General features: G+C 35.7%; 1 protein-coding gene across 1 annotated transcript in view; it reads right to left on the bottom strand.

The window, feature by feature from the left end:
• Positions 1–13,284, bottom strand: part of LOC150095962 (fatty-acid amide hydrolase 2-like) — a 118,026-nt gene that overhangs the window by 16,760 nt on the left and 87,982 nt on the right. The window contains exon 7 of the mRNA XM_090408965.1: positions 1,298–1,396. Coding sequence (XP_090265091.1) covers positions 1,298–1,396 — 99 coding nt within the window. The remainder of the gene's footprint in view (positions 1–1,297; positions 1,397–13,284) is intronic.

Here is a 13,284-nt window from a genome sequence, read left to right as displayed (position 1 = left end):
TCTCACTTTTTTATAAAAGGCAATCATATTACTAAAACAAGAGCACCCCTTAACAAATACAAATCCATGGTGACTATAATAGAGAGCATTACCCTCATATGCCCAATGCTGTATATGATCGATGACTAATTTGCCAAAATCTTAACTACTGATGAAATACTAATTGGTCTATAGTTGGACACTTCCAGTCTGCTACCACCCTTATGCAATGGCACTATCTTATCTTCCTTCCACTCATTGGGCACTTTTCCCATGGCCAGACTTTCAATGAAAAGCCAGGTCAACAGAGCTGTCAGTTCTTTAGCACATTTTTTTGAAACCATGGTGAAATTTCATCTAGTCCCACTACTTTATTGACATCCAGAGTTCTCAGTATTTGAAACACACTCTCCTCTTGCACTTCTAAACCTCGAACCTGCCCTATCCCTCTAGTATTAAAAACGTACTTCTCCAGGATGAAATACCCCAATGAAGTAAATTAAAGATGCCAAGAAATTATATTCTTGGTTTAATCCTTTATCCAAGTGTAAGCAAACAAAGTTTGCACCTGAAGTAATTTCAGGACAGGGCAACTTGTGACTTCACATCACTTGCCTTAGTATCCCAGGATGGAAAGCACACATCCGTACAGACATGCAGAATTCTATGCATTATGGGAAGGGTCACTACCCAGACTGGTTTCAACCTTTGTTCAGGTCTCATCAGTGGGAGCCAGACCCAGACATGATACCAAGACATGATAATGCAAATAGAACTTCTGCATTACTAGTCTCTATAAATTTTCAAAATATTTAATTTTTTGACTTGTCTACTTCTTTAACTCACTCATTCCACTAAAGTGTTTCTTTTCCTTTTCTATTTCCATTTGTCCTTCCATGCTTGTCACAACATTCCTAGAGATCTGTTAGAATGTTTAGGGGTTCCAGATGACTTTTCATCCATCAGGTGTCCCATTACAATCTCTTCACATGTACCATTTTGGTGAGATGTCAGACTTTGTCAGGCTACTCCAACTTCATATTGTTAACATTAGCTTGATCAGTAGCTATATGATATCTACCAGATAGCAATCCCAATCCATTTCCACTAACAAGTTATCTAAAACCATTGAATGAAATTTAAATGTCAGTTGACATGAAGCAATGAGTATAGTGTCTTTGCAAGATTAGAAAAATTACAGCTACTCTTGTTATGAAATGTAAGTGGATTACTAACATCTAATATTTAAAATTTAAACAAACAGCAGTTTGCTTTTAACATTCTAACCCATCATAAATAAGTGATTTTTTTTTTTTACCTTTTGCATTCTTTTTTTCAAATCTGGGTGAACAGAATCACAAAGAACACTTCCTCCATTATCTTCCATGTAGAAGACCTTCACATTTCTCAAGTCTACCTGAATAAATAAAAGAGAGAGCGAGATCAGTTTATTATTAAAAATAAAACATATCAGTATATGTTATAATGTTGCTGAATAACTCAAGACCAAAGATTGCTACTTCAAGTATAAGAAGAATTTTATTTTATACAAAAATATACATATTCAGTTAAATTTATAAACATGAACTAATAAATTAAATGATGAGATCAAATGGTTTCAAACAACAAAGTTAATTTTATTATTATTATTATTCAGGACCTCCATGGACTTGAATATTATTATTCTGGACCTCCAGTCAAGCAGGGGAAAATGCTGGTCTAGAAATTCACACTTGCTCTTGTTATCATTCAGGTAACCACAGAAATGGCACATTATATAAATTGCATTATGCGAGTCCCAGATCACATAGAAAAAGTAGGGTTATGTTCCGAAATCGTTTTTTTTTTAAATTTTATAAGCAACAATGATATATCCAACAAAAAATATTTTTTTATTTAATTCAGGTAATTCATGTAAGTTCAGAAAACATATAAACTATGAAACAAATACATAGTATAAAAATTACAAATTGTACTTGAACTTCATTGCACATAATGCATAAATGTTTTAGGCAAAATAAAATAGTGCATATTTTAATCTTTCATAGCACGAGGATTTGAGGATTGGTTAATAAACACTGGTTTTGTCATGTAATCACCTGATGTTACTACAAAACAGTAGAGTAATTCTATTTTTGGAAACTTTGAATCCAGCAGCTGATCTTTCATTTTTCGGAATATAGGTGCGTTTTTGCACTTTTTTCCAATATAACCCAGATTCATCTGCATTGAACATCTGGTTTGCACTATAAATGTTTATAAACCTTGAGAGATTTTTGTTTAATAAGATTTCCATCCATAGGAATTTTCTTTTGAGGTGCAATCTTCTATCGAAATCATTAGAGATTTCTCTATTTTTCCATTAGAATATCGGGTGCACGAGCGAGCAACGTGCTTTGCACTTATCGTTGACCCAGCAATAAACACTTTCTCGGATTTTATGTTCATTTTGTTTGATTGTTCGAATTGTTGATTCATTTAAATTCAAAGTCCCTGCAAAAACTCCTGGTTTTTTTCCATATTTCAACTGATTCAAGATTTTGAATTTTTTCTTCGAGAGAAATTAATTTTGTTTTCAATGTTGGTTTTTCCCTTTCGTTGCAATTTGTGACCATTACTATAAAAATATTTTTTTACGCAAAAAAGCAAGCATTACACATTGTATGTAACTCACCAGGAAATAAAGTGCTCAGCTTGAGATTATTATTATTATTATTATTTGATACCTCCAGGGTGTCCAAAGACTCATCGAGGGATGAGTGTGCCAACAGCATCGAACGATAGGTTCCTTTCCAACTACTAACCGCGCTCAAACTTACTTAACTGAGCCATTAGTAGCAGAGGCTCTACCAATCGACCAACCTTTGCCGGCAGAACACACTTATGATTTTTAATGCACTTCCCTGGCAGAAACGAGGACAATTTTCAACAATAAACATTTTATACGGTAAACAGTTGAGGTGTGTGGATCCGTCGAGTCGTTTTCAACTCCTGACGACTCCATGAACTTACACTCTCCATTCCAATCTGTCCCTGACCATGTCTTTCAGAACCTCCAAATGCCAGTTGCTTCTTTAACTCCATCCATCCATCTAATTCTTGGTCTTCCTCTTATCCCGCTTCCATCAACTTTCGCAAGCATCATCATCTTCTCCAGACTGTCATTTGCACACATAATATGTCCAAAGTATGACAATTTTTGCTTGACGATCATAGCTTCAAGGGAGCAATCTGGCTTTATTCTGTCTATCACTGATTTATTGGTTTGCTTTGCAGTCCATGATATTCTTAGTAAGCATCTTCAAACCCATAATTCAAATGCATCTATCTTCCTTCTTTCACTCCTTCTCATGGTCTAACTTTCACATCCATACAGCACCACAGGGAATTCCATTGCGTTCACGATTCTGATTTTTGTTGTGAGGCTAATATCTTTATCTTTAAAGATCTTGCTTAAATTTGTCATTGCTTTTTTTCCGAGTAATAATCTTCTTCTAACTTCTTCGGTACAATAACGATCTTTATCAATTCGGGATCCTAGGAACACAAAATTGTTAACTGCTTCCATTTTCTCCCCATCTACTTCAAAACAATTGAGGTACACGCGTGCTAAAGAGTATTTCCCCTAATATAAATTCGCTACTTATAATTACATGTGGGATACAGACACAAATTTAATGAAGATAAAATTTGATTTTAAGTCACGCGGTGAAAAACATATGAAAAGATAAAGGGTTACTACAATTTTAGAGCGCGTTATAAAATTGTATAAGTACCGCATTATATGAGGGTTTGTATTTAGAAATTCATATACATTTAATCATACAAATACAACATTTATTTTACAAATGATATTCTATCTCTTTTTCAATTTAGCTACTGAATACAAATTCTACCCTACAGTTCTTCTTTATGAACTGGTCAATAACATCGTCATAAAAAGTTGGTCGTAACTTACTTTTCCGAAGCAACATGCACACTTGTAAAGGCTGGCTGAAGCTCATTAGCTAGAGCTACGTTGACTGCGTATGGTCTGTGTTTAAGCAACAGTGTGAGATGACATGGAGGGAGCATGAAATCACAGTGCTGAAGCGAGGACTTGGATGCTCCCACAACCGAGCAAGTCAAGGTAGCTTGACTGGTGTCGGCCTTCAATACACAACGCAAAGCTCAATTATTGCTGCGCAAGCTTAAAACGTATTCTGTCTAAAAAAATAAAAGCCTAAATGGAATGCTTATAAATGCATGCATTTATTAAAAAATAAATATTACTTCTTTCTCAATTAATGAGCTTGCACAACAAGCATAGCAAGCATGGAGAATTCGCTACTGCAGTCAAGACTCATTGTGGGAGGTCCATCTTAGACAACATTATCATATCCATTGTTAAACTTGTTCACCATTTGCAGAGCTGTAGAATAGGTGCCTTCCCTCGATGAGTCTTTGGACTCCTTGGAGGTGTCACATAATAATAATTTGTAATCTCACCGCCCTATTAGGCAGCACATTCCAAACAATCTCCATGACAAAATGCCACATCTCATCATCTTATTCATCATCTCCATCTGCAACTTGGGGTTCCAGATGACTTTTCATCCATCAGGTGTGTCCCATTACAATCTCTTCACATGTATCATTTTAGCGAGATGTCGGACTTTGTCAGGCTACTCAAACTTCATATTATTAACATAAGCTTGAACAGTAACATAATCATGCCACTCTTTGATATCTGACAACACTGTACTTATGTGGCTTGTAAGTACAGTGTTGACGGTTGACCTGATGTCATCCCCCTTCCTTCAGTTATCTAAAACTGAAGGAAGGGGGATGACATCAGGTAACACTAAGTCCATTGGAGTCTGGAGGGAATAATGATAGGTATAGAAGAAGTGACATTTTTATGCTTTATACTAATGCCAGGAGTATCCAGAATAAAGGAGATGAATTGGTGACATTGATAGCATCAGCCTGGCCAAAGATTATTGGGATCTCTGAGACATGGTTGACGGAAGATCAGTTGCTGCTCGTGGCTTGAAATCATGGGGGTGCTGAAACTTTTGAAATATACATACACACTGTAAGTACAGTGTATACGTGTTTGGATAAAATATCAAAATTATGGTAAAAATTTTTAAAAAAAATTAAACATAAAAAAATATTGTTTATTATCGATAAAATAATACAGTTTAGTATAATTCAATTACTTAAAAATAAAATCCATTCCTTTAATTGTAATTAAAGGAATGGATTTACAATTTTTGGACATTACAATTAATTCCTTTAATTGTAACGTTTCAAATATTTAAAGAGACATAGTAAACACGATAAGCAGTACGAACTCTCTACTACTGGCACAAACTTCATATAAACAACAGTGGAACTGCGCGATGTACAGTGCCACATTACGCTGATAGCTCACATCTCACTATGTCGTGCATATGCTTGAGTGTGTAGCAATATGACGCTGTGGTAAACACAGTGCTGCTAGCATCTTTTGCCTTCCTAAGTGCTACAATATGGATTTTTATTATTTTTTATATAAAATAAGAGAATTGTATAAGATTGTTGATGATAAAATGAAACATTACAAGCAAATATAAATAAATTAATAAATATATTTATATATCAAGAAAAATTGGAGATGCTGCAGTTCTGCAATGCCTATGCATGAGCCGCCCCTGCGGAAGATGATATAATAACAGGAATAGATGTAGCAGGGTACAGCATTTTTCAGCATTATAGGAAGGGAAAATGCGGTGGTGGAGTACTACTGCTTATGATATAATAATAATAATAATAATCGTATAATGATACACAGCCGTGAGTCCTCTTTATGGGGAGGTACAGCACCATCTCAGTCCCCCCAAATTTTATCCAGTCTCTGGAACCGGCATAGCTGACGAATCAGACCTATGGCTGGGTAAGTATTCCTGACTGTAATCTGTGTGTGTTCACTGGACTGGTTTGCCTGCTTGTGGGATGAAAAACTCCAGATAAACTGGTGGAAAAAACCCTGCCATCCACTCCCAAGACCCGCTAACTTGGCTATGGCTGAGGAAGATCTTTAAGCTCCTCGCGTCGTCGACGGGAATCGAACCTAGGACACTCCTTTCCCAGGCATATGGTTGCAAAGCGCATAGCCACTAGGCTAACCGCGCAGACACTGCTTATGATAAGTAATGACTTATGTCCTCTAAGAGTGAAGGTTTTGAAGGCAGTGACACTAATGGTTTTGAAATCATACGGTGTGAGGTAGAGGTGGGCAAGATAGGATATTTAGTTTGATGTTGCCACAAGCCAAGGAGCAGAGAGGGTGGGGACCAGAAGATGTTTAGGCAGTTGAGCTTGGAAGGTGCAAGAAGAATAATTGTTATGGGAGATTTTAACTACAGCAGTATAAGTTGGAAAGAGGAAAATGCATGTAGTAATAAGGGAATGGAATTTCTGGAATTCTTGAGGGACAGATGTCTTAGGCAACATGTAATAGAGGAAACAAGAGATCCAAGAGTTTTGGATTTGGTAATAGCATCATAAGAGCTGATAATAACTGAGATAACATCTCTACTCCTTGTTGGAGAGAGAGATCATGTGGTTTTGACTTGGAAGATGAATAGACATGCAGGAGGTATCAAAGAAAAGTGACGTATGTGCAGGTGATTATAATACTCTTAGATATCAACTTGGGGCTGTTCCATGGAGGGCAGAATTGGAAGGCCAGGATATCATTAATGCATGGGTAATTGTGAAGGAATATTTGTTGGCAGCAATAAGCTGTATTCCACGAGTGAAGAAGAGGACACAATTTGGTGTAAAGTGGATGACAAACAATATCAAACAGGAACTGCAGGTAAAAAGGAGGTTATGGAAGATATAAAGAAAGCAGTGGAGAGCAGATGCATGAAGAATATAAGACTCAGGCCAGGAGAGTGACTAATGGTAACGAAGGCGAAACTGGAAGAAGAGACTGGCACTAAGATCCAAAGAAAGACTAGGGAATTTTTTAGCTATGTGGCCAGTAGGAGGAGAAATGATTGTGGAAGAATGATATTGTGGGATAAAAATGGGAATAGAGTGACTGATGCAGAAGGCATAGTGAAGTTGCTCAATAAACACTTTATTGGAGTATATCATCCTGTAGAAGTAAGTTTTAATACTTGAGGGATAGGACAGGTTCGAGGTTTAGATGTGCAAGAGGAAAGTGTGTTCCACATACCGAGTACCCTGGATCTCAGTAAAGCTATGGGACTAGATGGTATTTCACCACGGGTTTTGAGAAAAATGTGCTAAAGAACTGACAGCTCCGTTGACCTGGCTTTTGAATGAAATTCTGGATATGGAAAAAGGTACGTAAGGAATGGAAGGAAGGTAAGATAGTGCCATTGCTTAAGGGCGGTAGCAGACTGGATGTGTCTAACTATAGGCCAGTTTGTGTTTCATCAGTTGTTTTAAAGATCTTGAAGAGATTAGTGAGGGACCATATACAGCGTTGGGTAGATGAGGATAATTTTATCTGTGAGAGTCAACATGGATTTATTAAGGGGTGCTCTTTAGTAATATAATTGGCTTTTATAATAAAGTGACAGGAGCAATTGATGAGGGAAGGCATATACAGTGGTACTTCGACGTACTAAACACTCAAGATACCAACTTTTCGAGATATGAACTTTTTTCATATCCCATTTTGGCCTCTAGATACAAATGTAGTTGCTTTTCAAATGAATTAAAGCCTCTTTTACATTATACTTTTTTTTCACTTTTCCCACTAGTACTAGTGTTGTGACCTATTCTTCTTATTCTATTCTATTAACTTTCTTATACTTTATATCCTACCGGCTGCGCCATTTATGTTGTGTCCCATTTTACGATTTTTATTCTATTTTATAATTTCCTCTTATCAATGTTCTTCTATTATCTACGCACGAGATATCACCAAAACTTATACTAATATCTAAGTTATTTCTCCCCTTAGTACCCCTAACATTTGTATTTATACTGCGCCTTTTGAGATATTTAGTTTGAGATATTATATTCAAAAACAAGGAGAAAGAACTCAAATATGTCTGAAAGTGTAACTATATTGCAGTCGTGACACTTTATCTCGTTTCTTAACATTAATTTCCTGTGTGATTAGGTTCGTATTTTTCAAGTGGTGCATTGGACAGCAATTTCAGACAACTCTTTTATCATTTGAACAAAGGTTTATTAAATTCCCTAACATGGTACAATTCAATTTTTATGATTACTCAATTTAATGCTAAACTAAATACTTACAAACTAACATTAGCTTATTACAAGTAATTAGGCTGTGATCCTATAATGAGTATTACGATCATGCCGCCATAACAATTCAACACATAAATTCACTTGACATGGACAAATAAGATTAATTCACGCTATTTAACAATTTTAACTTAAGTAGATTAACTAAACCATTTACTGCACTAACACACAACTATGACATTTTAAATTTCCAATAAACAACAACAGACATGCAAAATTCTCGGGACACTTAATTTTTCACATAAAATTAACACTAGCCAGCTTACTTTTAATATATTCTGGTTAGATACTAAAGTTCTAGTATAAATTTTCCTTGGTCACTTCAACAGTTCCGTATTAGAATAATGATACTTATCACAGACAAATTTTAGTTAACATTAGATATATTTTACAGTACCTTTCTTTCTTGGGTTTTTCAAATGGACCTTTACCTTCTTCTGATTGAACTTTCTTGGTATGACCTCTTCGATAATCTGCTACTCCTACGTTTCTTTTTGAGTTGAACTATGCTTAGACACACTTTGAATCATCTATATATTGGCTGTGCAACCTGCCACGTGGACATTGATTTCTTTATTTCTTTCCCCTTCTCGTAGTTGTCACTGAAGTCGAAACACAAAGAATGAATATGCTTTCTTTTCCTCGACTATGGCATTCTTCGCTTCTCGCATAGGAAATACGGAACCAAAATTCCGCTCACTTTTGTTTCCGTGTTGTGACATCAGAGATATAACTCCAATCTCACCACTCAGGAAAACACTGTGAAATCCCTACGAAAGAGCTCGCGAAGGACTCTCCTGGAACAGAATCAAAACCAAGAAAAGCCTTGTGGGGGGGGGGTTCCAACCCTTTTATACCTGTTTTCCTAACCACTTTTTCTAACTTCTTTTCTCCGCCCCCTACTTGTTTTTACTTCACTGACCAATTAGGGTGGCATTTTTCTGCCAAACGTCATTTGATCGGCGGGCCCGTAACGATGTCTCGATCCGGGAATCGGCCCTGAGCGATAGTCTGTTGTTTTTCTTTTGCTAGCCTCTAATTTAATCCCCCTTCCAAATTTTTTCTATGAACTTACTTAATAACTTAATCTCTAGCCTCTCACATACCATCTTTTATGACTAATCCTTTTCTGTCTTATTTATTTAACTTTTCTCATTTAATTCATATCACAATATTAATATTGTGATATGAATTAAATGAGATTAATTTTGTTAGTTAGTTTAACAAAACCTTTATGTTTTATATATTTTATTGGATGCAAGAATCTTTCTTTTTCTTTTAATTAATTCGACTATTATCTTTTATGCAGGGTTTTTAATTTATTTTATTTATTCTTCATGTAACACCATGATAACTGAGAATTTTACATTCTTAAGATAACAGGGTGTAACACTAGAAACAGGCTTAATGCAGAGTACAGCACCAGCATATATGTTTGCACATTTAGCTAAGTGTGTGTTGAACCATCTGTACTGTAACAATTGTTGTTACTATGTCGTATTTATTTGAAATACAATGAACACTGCACATATTTGCTTTTTTGTGTATCTATTTCAGTATTTGTGTAAACAAACAATACATTTTGTGAAGTTTTTTTAGGTTTGTATTTATTACATGTACTGTATGTATTTCTTTTTATAAGTGACGTACATTATTGTAGCTTCACGTTTATTTTCTTGAATAATCTACCAGATAAGCGTAATTTCACTGATCAGTATATTATTTTCAACATGGGGCCAAAGAAAACTAAGAAAGAAGAGAAGAACAAAATTACAATAGAAATTAAGAAAGATTTTGGGAAAATATGAGAAAGGAGTCAGGCAAAGTGATCTCTGCAAACAGTGTGACTTGTCCAAACCCACCATAGCTACAATTGTCAAGAAAGCAGATTTTTATAAAGAACTGGATATGGCCAAAGTAGTATCTATCATGTCATCTTGAAGAAATAAAGTTATGCAAGAAATGGAAACTTTACTACTCATCTGGATCAATGGCATGCAACTGAAAGGAGATAGTGTATCTCAAAACATGATCTGTTTACAAGCTCAAACTATTTACAAAGATCTTTCGCAGAACTTGCCATCCACTAGCTGTAGCAAAGACATTGGCAAAGAGTTTAAAGCTGGCAAAGGATGGTTTGAGGAATTCAAGAATAGAACCGGTATCCATAATTTTGTTAGAAATGGAGAAGATGCCAGTGCTAACAAAGAAGCTGCTGAAAGGTTTGTGAAGGAATTTCAGAAACTGATGGAGTCAGAAGGTTACAGACCAGAACAAGTTTTCAACTCCGACGAAACTGGGCTTTTCTCGAAGAAAATGTCTAAGAGAATTTTCATCACTAAGGAGAAAAGGAATTGCCAGTACACAAGCCAATGAAAGACAGACTAACTTTGCTTTTTTGTGCCAATGCCAGTGGTGACCTGAAGATAAAACCTCTGTTGGTTTACCACTCTGAAAATCCTTGAGTCTTTAAAAAGCAGAAAGTTAAGAGGCACAAACTCAGCATAATGTGGAGAGGTAACAGCAGAGCCTGGGTAACCAGGCAATTCTTCTGTGAGTGGATGACAGAGGTCTTTGCTCCCACAATGAAACGGTATCTACAAGAAATGGGTCTACCTGAGAAAGTTCTTCTTATAATGGACAATGCTCCAGCACATCTACCACAGTTGGAAGAAGATTTGGATGAAGAGTTTAATTTCATCAAAATTAAGTTCTTGTCTCCTAATACCACACCACTTCTACAAGATATTTTGAAGTTATCACCGACACAAAATTAACCCTCAGGGAATTCTGGAAGAATCACTTCAATATTTTTCATTATTTGCGTCTTATTAGTCAGGCATGGGAAGATGTTTCTGTGAAAACTCTAAAATCAGCCTGGAAAAAAAAGTTATGGCCCAACTGTGTCTGAGAAACTGCATTGGAAGGTCCTGAAAGTGAAACTGACATTGTGGATACAGTTGCCTCCCTGAGCAAGACCATGCATTTGGAAGTTGATGAAGCAGGTGTAGAGGAGCACAACATTGAGCTGACCACTACAGAGAGCTACAGGAGTTAAGAAGAGAGCAGGAAAAAGAAAGGGATGAGGAGGAAAAGCAAATGTCTTCAGAGGACGAAGAAGACAGCAACAAAAAGAGAGCAATTCCAAGAAGTGACGTAAAAAAAATCTTGCAGCACTGGGGTGAATGGCAAGAATTGGTTAACAAGTGGCATTGAAATCAAGGTATTATTTCTAGAGCCACCAATATCTTCAATGACAATGTCATTAATCATTTTAGAAGGGTGTTAAGGAAACAACAGATTCAGTCAACATTGGATAGGTTTTTTAAACCTCCCTCACCTAAGAGACAAAAAGAAGCAACTAATGACAACAAATCAAAAACTCCTGAACCACAAAACCAGCTACAAGAAAATTGATTTTTTTTTTTACAATTTAATGGAAGATAATTTTCATACTGATCATGTAAAACCAAAGATTTAATAAATAAAAATTAATATGTAACGGTATACAAAATGCATATTTATAGTGTAAAAATGCACCTTCTCACTCCTTCTCCATTTCTTTGCATTTTCTTCATTTAGTTGAGAATAGTATTTTTATTTTTTTGGATTTTTTTCTTAATTTTTGAATCTAAGAATGGATTAATTGATTTCCCTTAAGATATAATGGAAAAATGGGTTTTTGAGATACGAACTATGGTCAGGAACGAATTAAGTTCGTAAGTCGAAGTACCACTGTACTGCCATTTTTTTGGACTTTGCAAAGGCATTTGACAGGATACTACATGATAAGCTGATATTTAAGTTGCAGCACATGGGTTTAGATGTCGGGTTAGTCAACTGAATTCAGGATATATATATATCAGAGAGTTGTATATGGTGGGGCAATATCAAGGAGGTTACAAGTGGGGTCCCCCACAGGGCTCGGTACTTGGAGCTGTATTGTTTGACCTTTATATATGGCATTATCAGTGGACTGTAGGAGGATATTCAGTTGTTTCTGATGATGTGAAGTTGGGAAGGATTATTAGTAATAGTGCAGATGTGGCAGCTCTTCAAGAGGACTTGAATAAATTGTACAGATGGGTAGATGAATGGGAGTATCGGTTTAATGCAGCAAAATGTTAAGTCTTGAAGTTTGGGATACATCAAAGGGAGGCTGCATACTTGATTGGAGGAAGTAGGGGAGACAAGAGATCTGGGGGGTGATGATTGATAGAAAACTGAAATTCAGGGAACATATTGCAAAATTGGTGAAGGTAACCCAGAGAATTGCTGCAATACTGAGAAGGACCTGCAGAGATATAAAAGAGCTATCATTCCATTGTATGAGACCCTGATCAAACCACATTTAAGACTATTGTTCAATTCCTCATACAGCTCAGCTCACTCACCATCAGTGCCCCTTTCCTCCCTTCCCATTGCTCTCAAGTTCTGCATTATGTCACATTCAAGAATACCTTAATGAACTGCTCATTTAATATTTCTACTGTATCCTCATCAGTGGTTATCATTTTACCATTATCACTAACCAACATATTCCTTCCATAATCATTCATCTTTCTACTGGCCACATATTGATTTGCTAACTACCTGATGCTCATACTGTACTTTTGTTACCCTTACTAAGTGAGTCATCTTCCTTGCTTGCAATTTGTACTCCTCATGTAACCAGGGCCATCTTAACAAGTTTGAGCACCCTGGGCTAAAAATATTTGGCACCTTAATCACATTGGATTGAACAATAATTAAATAATACATATAATAACTTTCATTGCGAAAAATTTATTTTAAAATATATGAACATTGCACATTTTTATTTAATTCAACAATATCTATAATATAATAAAGTTTATTTGTATTTATTAATAAAGTATATTTTCTATTGTGTGTATTTATAAAAATACACACAATGGAAAAAAGCTTAAAAAATTCTAATTAATTTTTTTGCAGCATTTACTTTCTGCAAATCTATTTATAATTTCACTATGATCTATCCTTTCTAATATATTTCATATATTTTAT

This window comes from Typopeltis vanoorti, chromosome 19 (assembly GCF_054136105.1).
Source record: "Typopeltis vanoorti isolate ZY-2024b chromosome 19, IOZ_Tvanoo_1.0, whole genome shotgun sequence".
NCBI classification, from domain to species: domain Eukaryota; kingdom Metazoa; phylum Arthropoda; class Arachnida; order Uropygi; family Thelyphonidae; genus Typopeltis; species Typopeltis vanoorti.
This window is presented reverse-complemented; position numbering and strand designations above follow the sequence as displayed.